At 49.3% G+C, this 9616-nt stretch overlaps 1 protein-coding gene across 3 annotated transcripts; it reads right to left on the reverse strand.

Annotated features, from left to right (window-relative positions):
* Positions 1-511: 511 nt before the first annotated feature.
* On the reverse strand, positions 512-6186 carry AEN (apoptosis enhancing nuclease). 3 transcript variants are annotated; one of them, XM_015427946.1, is made up of 4 exons: positions 6120-6186; positions 3056-3767; positions 2183-2383; positions 512-969 (listed from the first exon to the last, which is right to left on the reverse strand). In XM_015427946.1, exons 2-4 carry the CDS (start codon positions 3764-3766, stop codon positions 766-768), a joined length of 1116 nt encoding a protein of 371 aa, XP_015283432.1. In that variant the 5' UTR covers position 3767; positions 6120-6186; the 3' UTR covers positions 512-765. The 3 variants fall into 3 exon arrangements, with proteins under 3 accessions (XP_015283432.1, XP_015283431.1, XP_015283433.1); XM_015427945.1 differs by lacking the exon at positions 6120-6186 and adding an exon at positions 5435-5618; XM_015427947.1 differs by lacking the exons at positions 2183-2383; positions 6120-6186 and adding an exon at positions 5435-5618.
* Between the last annotated feature and the right edge of the window lie 3430 nt (positions 6187-9616).

A 9616-nucleotide genomic window follows, 5' to 3' on the forward strand; every position in this document is an offset into this window, starting at 1 on the left:
TTCTTTGTGGGCAGGTGTGGGCCATATGGCCCCCTGGTGCCAGCCCCTGCTCTAGAGCATAAACAGTAAAAGGGACCAACCGGGGGACACTGGCACAGGCTCCTTCGTAAAAGCACAGGACCTTCTTTGATCAAACTCTTTGATCAAACAAGGATTGCAGAAGCCCTCCTTAGCAGAGCCTTTCTTTGATCTGAGAAGTTCTATAGGCTTCCCCCCCTCATAAAGTTTACACACTCCAATTAAAATGGTATTTATTTATTTATTTATTGCCATTTATATTATAGTCTTGTCTTCCTCACTTGGACTCTAAGCAGATTTCACAGAGTGAGTCAACAGAATCAACAGGAGAAGACATTCAATGAACAGTACAATACAGCCGGTGGTGCAAAGCGCCGTCAAGTTGCAGCTGACTTTTGGCAACCCTGCAGGGGTTTCAAGGCAAGAGACTCTAAGAGGTGCTTTGTCACTGCCTGCCTCTGTGGCAACCCTGGGCTTCATTGGAGGTCTCCCACCCAAATACTAACCAGTGCCAACCCTGCTTAGCTTCCAAGATCTGGCTATCCAGGTCAGAGCTAGAGGGGGCTGGAATATTGTTAAGTAAAGGATCAAATCTATTCCCCCATAGTTACCACAGTGGTACCAAACTGATGAGGACCAAGTCCTGAGGCTTAAGCCATGGTCCGCAAGGCAACTGCCCAGAGCAGACAGCTTTAAACGGGTCTCTCTGAAATGACCAAAGCAAGCTCCTCCCCCAAGAGTGAGCCTTCATTTGCAGTCCAGGTTGAGATCTTCAGGCCAATACTGATCATCCATGTAGTGGTCATTATCTGTGCAGTTATCTGGAGAGCTGCTGGGAGGACTTGTGGAGAGTCGGTCAGTCACTTCCTTCTCCCACTGTATCTCCACCAATCGGTACAGTTCCATAGAGGCCTGAGCATCTTCTACTGATGAGTGCCCACTTTTGCTCACCTAGCAGGAGGAAGAGGGAAAAAACTTGCTTTGAAAACAAAGTTCCAGTCCTTAAAATTCACCACCATTCGGCATACCTCAAGATGAGTATTGACTATTGTCATTTACTCCACACCTTGGCAGCACTACCCTAACGGTTAACAGGACACTGTGCTGAGCACAGTGGAACCCACAATGTAAGCCCAGACCAATGTTCCCTCTAAGCTGTGGAGTCTTGTGAGAAAAAATTCTACTCTGTGAGCTACTGGCATTAAAGTTGTGAGCGAGCAATTTGGCTACTGCATTAATCAGTGTGCTCTGGAGCCATCCTTCCTGAGCTAGGACAAAAATGTGTGAGCCGGAGACTAAAAAACTGTGAGCTAGCTCAAACTAACTCAGCTTAGAGGGAACACTGGCCCAGACCCTTGGACTTTTTACTCAAAGGGGCTTAATCCCATGTAAATGTACAAGAGTCGCTGTGCCCATCTCCACACACTCTCAGATGCCACCCGAGAAAGCACACCCTATCTGGAAAGACCCAAAGAAAGCTGCAGGGATCCGCTGACTGGATAGGATCTGGCCTGGAGATAAAAAGCCCCTTGCTTTGAAGGCTGAGACATTTATGGTAACTCTGGGGAGAGGTCGTGGCTCCATGGTAGACCATCTCCTGGACATGCAGAAAGTCCTACATTCAATCCCTGGCAACTCCCCCTAAAAGGATCTGACAGCTGCTTGATGTGAAAGACCTCCACCTGAAACCCTGGAGAGCGGCTGCCAGTCTGAGTAGACAATACCAGCTTTGACGGACCCAATTCTTGACCTACCGTGGACAGCCTTGTGAGTCCTGACTTTTATGGATACTGACCCCAGTGTTTCTGCTGGACCCAATGAACTCATTTGCCTACTTCAGATCTGCTGTGTACTGGCCACTTGGCATAACTAGACTTTTCAACCTCTCTGACTTGCCACATCCCTCCCTGTCTGACATGAGAACCATGAAGATAAGCAGGAGTCATAGAGTGGGACATGCCAAGAAACAAGGACTGGAGAGACAGCACAGGGCAAGACTGCAGAGAGTTCAAAAGGAGTTTGTGCTGGGTACTGAAGAGGATGGGAAGCCCCTAAAGATGTCATGGCCTATTCATACATGCAAGCCTACACTGGACTCTGAACATTCAAAATGATGAGTGTGTGGGTGTGAAGCAGCCCAAGATTCACAATAAAGGAAGATTACCTGAATCTGTTTGTGTAGCAACTTCTTAGCTAGGCTCTTGAGAGATACACTGGCTTTCAGAGGCAGCCCCCCCTTCCCTCTCAGGAGGGGGCTCTGGCTAGTGTCACGCGTCCATGCTTGGGGATGGAAATACTTCAGGGCTCGGAAGTCGTTGTGAATAGCATGTCCCACCACAATTTTGTCTTTTAAAATCTGGAGGACCTGCAAGGGTGAAAAGGTTGTCAGCCCACCATATGGCAAGATTAGGGGTGGGGGCAAGAGTGATGTGCTCCTTATATTTGAAGATTAAGTGAAAGGCAGCATGATGTAGTGGTTTACAATGTCACACTAGGCCCATTTCTTATGTTCATGCCTCTCCAATGGCAGCATTTAATTGATTATTTTTAAAAGGACACAGATACTAGCCAATATGACCTAGGAGAAAATCCTTTGTGAAATCCAAAAAGACAGAAGGCAAGAAGCAGCCACTATCCAGCAGACCCCCTGAACCAAAACTATCTTCACAAGACAAATCAAAAGGGGAGAGATACAGTAAGCCTCCAGCCAGGGAAACACTTTGTTCTTCCAGCAGTTAGTGACCCTTGCAAGTGGTGGAAAGTGCCATCAAATCACAGTTGACTTATGGCGACCCCATAGGGTTTTCAAGGCAAGAGACATTCAGAGGTGGTTTGCCATTTCCTGCCTCCATGTCACAACCCTGGTATTCCTTGGAGTTCTCCCATCCAAGTACTAACCGGGGCCAACCCTGCTTAGTTTCCGAGATGTGACAAGATTGGGCTATCCTGAGCTATCCAGGTCATGGCAGCGAACCTTGGTGTTTCATAATAAAAGTGTTATATCCACTGTAGCTCTGGGGCAAACTCACACTCTCACCTCTGCCCGAGCTGTCATGAAAGGGGTTGCCGTCTCCAAGTGCCGCCAGGTGATCCCACTCCACCGAGTCCTATAGTCCACAACTGGAAGCTGTGGCCGGATGTACTTGTCATAGATCACATCACCATCATAATTCACCACTGTACACCGAGCCAGCTCACTCACTTTCCCAGCAGGACCTGTGCCCACCATTTCACAGTCTATGGCCACCGGCTTCTTAGACTTGGGCTTGAGATAAGAGAAAGAATCTGTGTCTGAAGCAGAGCTGCAGGGAAAGGGTACCACATTTGTAAGGTCTTGGGAAGATGAACATTGCCCGGCTGTTCCTGGTGATGGAACCAACGTTGCTGGACAGAACGTGCTACATTTCTTCTCCACCTCCTCCATGGGCAACTGGCTGGCTTCCCGACCCTGCATCTGGCAGGTCTTGGAGGGGTCTGACGCCATGCACAGGGTCTCTTCCTCCAGTGTGTGTCTCAGAAGCTCCTTCCATTCCAGCATTCTACGCGCCATACAACGCTGGTGTTTCCTGGACTTCTTTTTACTCTGTCTACCAGCTTCAGCACCTTGGGGAGCTTTATTGAGAGACTGGCCTGGGTCCCATTTGCAGCGGGGGCGGTTGAAAAGCTGGCCATCCACCCTCAAACTACCCACCCGGTCCCCTTTTGCTGGATTCATCCCTCCTAGGAGATGTTTGCTGCTAGAATGCATCCTGATAAAAAGAAGAAAAGAAAATGTAACACAGTCAGCAATGCAAGTGCAGGAAAGCTATGGAACCAAATGGGGACGGAGTGTGGTTCCGTGGTAGAACATCTGCTAGGCATGCAGAAGGTCCCAGATTCAGTCCCCAGCATCTCCAGTTAAAAGGATCAAGTAGCTGGTGATATAAACATTTTCTACTTAAGACTCCAGAAAGCCACTGCCAGTCAGAGTAGACAATGCTCTCCTTGATGGACTAATAGTCTGATTATGTACATAGGGAGGGAAATATTTACTACCTACTCATCTTGTTTTGATAGCCCATCTTATCACAAGGTTCCTTATCAAACTGCTGAAAAGGGACTTTTCAAAAAGGAATGCCTCCCCTCCTCCTATCAACCTGCCCATGCTTAAGTGACCCCCTCATTTCAGAGATTAGCTACACAGTAACAAGGGACAGTGCCTTTTCTCCAGTGGCCTCCAATGTATGCAACATTCCTTCCATAGAGACCTGCATGGCACATTCCTTATCTGCATTCAGTAGTCAGGAAGAGACCTGTTCGGTTTTCTCATGCCTTCAATGAACTACTGACCACTACAGCCCTTTTCTCCACAGGTTATTGTTTATCTGACTTTGTGTTATTTTTATCCATTTAGTTTTAACAACCGTAAGCCTTTTCGGAGTTGGTTTTTTTTAGCCGAAGCCAAAATATAAACATTTTAAATAAATAAATATGGACTGTGACTGGGGTACTGGTTTCTTAATCCTGACACCACATCACTGAAGACCCCTGTCAAGCGAGGCTCATCCTTCCAGGTCATTGTCATTGTTCTGAAGAATGGCAAGCCTGTCCTTTCCTGTTGGCTTTTTGCATTCCTGACTTTGGCTCTCCCAAGCTGTTATCGCTCCTCTGTCAGTCTCAAGTGGGCACAGGGCGGAATCCAGGCAGCCTGACCATACAGACATGTTTGTTCCAAACTGAGTGCAAAATCAGAGACTCTTATCATTCTTACTCATCCAGTGCTCTGTATTTTTATGAGGTTCTACTTTTGCATGCTATATGGTCCCCCTCCCCAAATACTAGTAAACTTTCCTAGCAAGGATCCAATGATCCATCAAATTGCTTTGGGGCATCAGAGATTAAAAAATCTCTCCCAATGGCTAACACATTAGATCCTACGCTAGGGGTGCCCAAGGGCCACATCAGGCCCCCGGAAGGCTTCTATCAGGCCTGCAGTGGAACTGGCCATCTCCTGCTTCCAGTTCTGCTGCTGCTGCATCATAGCTTGCTTCGCCAGACTCTTTCACTCGTTCAGCCATTTCGTGTCAACCTGGGCCCTAGAGTCAGAACTCTGAGCATAAGATTTCTGTGGTGAATGTCAATAAATCAAAAGTAGGTTTGCAGCTTACAGATACACACTTGAACAGCATACTCAAGATTGCAACAGACATTTTGATGCAATAATTTAGAGCAAGAGGTGTCAGTTATCAGATACTGTTAAATAACCAAAATATTGCAGAGTGCTAATGTTTGTGTCCTTTATAAAGTTTATATCTCTGCTACCTGGCATTACATTTTATGACACACATGGCCTGGCCCAACAAGGTCTCATTTAGATCATATCTGGCCCTCATAACAAATGAGTTCAACACCCCTGCCCTACCCAAACCTTACTCACCTTTGTGTTGGGTCTCTCATCTTAGACAATGTAGCAATGAAAGCTAGAGGAAGTGCTAGCAGCTTCAGAAAGTGGTCTTTTAGAGTAAATTCAGTCATAGGGTTGCCATCTCCAGCATGGGAAATTCCTGGAGATTTGGGGGCAGTGCCTGAGGAGGAGGGAGTTTGAAGAGGGATTTCACCTAGGATCTATGGTATACCACAGAGTTTGCCCTCTGAACCTGACAGCTTCTTCAGGGGAACTGATCTCTGCAGCTCAGTGCCGGGAGAACTCCAAGCCCCACCCGGAGGCTGAAAACCCTGCGACTACTACCGACTCTGACTGACAAAGGCTTCATGTATGAACCGATCCTTTAATAGAGGCTTCAGGAGCAGAATTCGGGGCCTTGCACATTATACAAGGAGATGCTCTGCCAAGGAGGCACCCCTACCTGTGGTGAACGATCGACCTCTGGCAGGACTGGCCACACTCATGCCTTTCTCCCTCCCCAAACGCTGACCTGCCCCAGAAGTCACTCAAAACGGGGAGTGGTCGCGATGACCGGACCTCTCTTCCTTTTGCCCCTAAACTTCCTGTTCCCTCCCCTGAACTCAGGCTTCCCCGGGCTTCCTCCCCAAACCTCTCATACCCTCCCAAATCCGGAAATCTGTTCAGGGCACGGGGCGCAGCACCCGGTCCCACTTACCTCAAGGAGCCGGCTACCCACGTGTCAATCCCGGAAGCAAAGACTACCGGAGAGCAGCCGACATGCCCGGGCAAGTCCGCCTGTGGGCCACGCCCCCTCGCGTTGATTGGCTGCCTTAGCCGAAGGGGCGGTGTTGATCGGCATTAGAGGGCGTGGCCTCGCGGCTGCTGGGGAAGGGCGCTGAAGGCTTCTTGGAGGCATGGAAGGCGGTCCCGCGGAATCCAGCAGGCGGGTTTATTCGGAAATTAGTCCCGCTCACTTCAACGAGTCGCTGAATACTTTTTTAGTATGGACAACCGGGGGGGGGGATAGAGCCAGGACAGGGTCCCCCTGCCTGTCCTCGGAGGAAGGGTCCAGGCATCCTTCGTTTCTTACCCAGCTGGGTACCATGTTACCAGGGGAGGGGGGGTTATAGGGAGGAGGGCACCTTTTCCAACGCAGCTTTGTGTGACTCCTCGGAGTGAGAAAACGTAGGAGCGTTTGTAGTCTCGGGGGGCGGCGGCGGCGGCAGGGCTGCTCTTTACTCACAGCCGCCGCCAGTGCCCTGGGAGCTAGGCTAGGTGGAGAGATTGACGGGCCCATGGTCGCCCAGCAAGCTTCCGTGGCAGACGTGGGATTCGAACCAGGGTTTCTCAGATCCTGGGCAACACTTTAACTGCTGTGCCAGGTTTCCAGGTCCGTAGCCAGGATTTTGTGGCTTGGGCAAAAAAATGTTGTGGTGGGACTGCCATTACTTTTATTATGTCAGCTCCAATCCACCCCCAAGCCCGACCGCCGCTGGCCACCCCCTCCCTCCCTCCCCTCCTGCAGCATTAAAAGGGCCCTCCAGCTGATCAGAGGGAGCACGTGGCTCCCCAATCAGCTGGTGGGCCCTTTACATTTTTAACCGCCCCTCTCCCTCCCCTCCTCCAAGATTTAAAGGGCACTCCAGCTGATTAGCAGTGCCACTTGGAGTTCAGGGAAGGCATGCAGGTGGCAGCTGCCTTCTCCCTCACCTCCTGCAAGGGGGGGGCTCCGTCTTACAGGCCCTGCGGAACTGCATCAAATCTCGCAGGGCCCGGATCTTGCAGGAGGGAGAGGGGTGCCTGCTGTCCCCCCCCCCCCGCTTCTTCTCAAAAGTATTTAAAGGGACCATGTGCGCAACCCCTGATTCTTCTAAAAAAAATATTGTGGGGCTGGCCCTTTAAGGAAGGGGATGAAGCCCCCAATAGCCCCACTGTAGCTATGGGCCAGCTTGGTGCTCACTACAAAGAACACCTGGGAGCATCACTCCTTCTCTTATCTGTCCTGGTCATCCAGGTGTGTATAAAGTCACACAGGTAACAACTTCTGTCCTGCCAGCGTCTTGTTAAAGCCAGGCTTAATAAACTACGTACAAAGAGTCGTGTCCCCCTAACATTTTTACTGCGGCATTACAATGTTGTGTGCTGGGTATCCTGTTTCTAGGGGTCTTTTCCACAAATGCCTAAGCCACAAAATATCAGCTGGTGTTTAATATTGGAGGATAAACCCATCGGTGGGCTGCTAACGATGGCTACTAAATGGAACCTTCATGTTCAGAGGCCAGTTGCTGAAGGGCGAGAATAGGGAAGGTTTGGCTCTTCTTTTGTGGGGATATTTATGCGGGTATCTGGTTAGCCACTTTGGAAGCAGCCTGTTGGACTAACTGTGCCATCCTCTACAGTCTAAGCCCATTCAAATAAATGATCCTGACCTGGAGTAGCTGGCCTAGGATTGCAATGTAAATGAACCTGTGCTCTGATCCAGCAGGGCCTTTCTCATGCTCTGTATCTCTTTTTGTCCTGTCCAACTCAGCTACCCTTCTGGAATTTCTGACCAGAAGCCAGAGTTACAGTGAGTTGGAAAGAGGTCTGTTCCAAGGCTATTTCAGTTAGAAGCATCGACAGGTATACTGCCTCTGAACATGGAGGTTCCATGCAACAAGCCCCACCCCCTGCTCCCAGCAGCCCTCACTCAGAGCAAGAAGCAGCCAGGTAAGTTGCAGAGCTCCCCCCGGCCCAAAACAGTCCAGTGGCACCTTTAGGACCAAGTTTTATTCAGGTACAAGCTCTCCCTCCTCTGCGAGGACAGATGATCTCGCCGCCCCCCCCCCCCAATAGCTAGCAATCCAAAACAGTCCAGTGGAACCTGAGCGGTGGGTGTTGCCTTCTGACACACTTCCGGTGATGTCTTGGGGTGTGGCATATGCAAATGAGTTATGCAAATGGTTATGCTAATGAGCTCCTGCACCTCTTTTTCTACGAAATGACCCCTGCTCATAGCTAATATTCCATTGATGGACAAAACCTCCACCTGTAAATATATTATTTGCATTATGTACAGTCAGTCTTTCTCACTGAAGCTCAAGATGGATTATACGCTCTGCATCAATGGAATCGATAGGATGAGACCGCTAGTAAGCAATAGAATAGGAACAGAATTACAGAAATCTGAAACAAAACATGAGTATTAGTTATGATATATTAAACAATGCAGGAAAATGGCATTACGTAGGTATAAAACCAGTGCAGTGAAAGCAAGATAACAACAGAGCAAACAGATAACATGTAGTCTATGGTCCGATTCCGTTTATCAAATACCTAGGCTGTGGGCTTCCTTTTTTCCTCCAGTGTGGCTCCCAGGCCCTTAGCAACAGCCTGAATTGCACAAAGGAAACAGGAAAAGTTCTCTTTGGCCCAGCATATGGGAAGGAGCCTCTTTTGGTTTGGGGTGTCAGGCTTGGTGTGGGGCCTCTAGGTGTCCATGGTGACCCTAAAGTAGTAGCCAAAGGGTCATTTATTGCTTGCCTTTGGCAAATGTGAAGCAGCTCAGCCCGTGCGCAAGAGATCTGTGCTTTGTTCTAACTCCTGAGCGAGTGCGTGGCCTGAGCTCGCGGCACGCCGCCCCTGTCTGGAAGGACTTTCATTAGCAGCTCTGCCTGGATCAGGTGGATTGGAAATTGCCTGCGATGGCATGCCATGCTTTCCCTGTCTCTTCCTGCCTTCTCATCCCTCAGCAGACGGGAAATTCTCATCTCGCAGCAGCCAGATATTCTGGCAGTGTGCAAGTGACTTTGCATTAAGGCCCGCAGGCCTGCCCGTGGCTTGAATAGCGGGCGATTGAGACAGAACATGCTGGTATCTGCTGAAGAAGCTAGTAGGAAAGTCTGACGGAAGCTTTCTTTAAAGCCTTTCAAAGAGAAGATGCCTGACAAATTAGTCTTCTGGCCTGTCTGGTTACCTGCCATGCCCTGCAGAGGAGTTGTCTGTCTCAGTGCCGAGAGGATCCTTCTTTCAAGTTAGACAGCGGTTGTCTGTCTCTAGGCTTCCTTTTTGCCTCTCAGCCCACCACTGTTTCATGAATTCTGCCACAAAATAAAATTGTATTCTTTTGCGTTGCATCTATTCCTGCACTAGAGGAGTTCTTGGAGAAATGATTCCAGAATACAGATTTCTCGCATGGCTTTTGAAGGTGGATTCTGCCACCCTTTACCCTTC

This window comes from Gekko japonicus, unplaced genomic scaffold (assembly GCF_001447785.1).
Source record: "Gekko japonicus isolate JY-2015 unplaced genomic scaffold, Gekko_japonicus_V1.1 scaffold789, whole genome shotgun sequence".
Taxonomy (NCBI): Eukaryota; Metazoa; Chordata; class Lepidosauria; order Squamata; family Gekkonidae; genus Gekko; species Gekko japonicus.

Bases quoted from the DNA above. Each gene is read 5' to 3' on its own strand.
- AEN (XM_015427945.1), bottom strand. From the start codon at position 5,532: ATGACTGAATTTACTCTAAAAGACCACTTTCTGAAGCTGCTAGCACTT. The intron at 3,768-5,434 runs GTGAGTAAGGTT...TCTTTTTATCAG, and splicing joins ATGAGAGACCCAACACAAAG to GATGCATTCTAGCAGCAAAC. The intron at 2,384-3,055 runs GTGAGAGTGTGA...TCACCCTTGCAG, and splicing joins TCATGACAGCTCGGGCAGAG to GTCCTCCAGATTTTAAAAGA.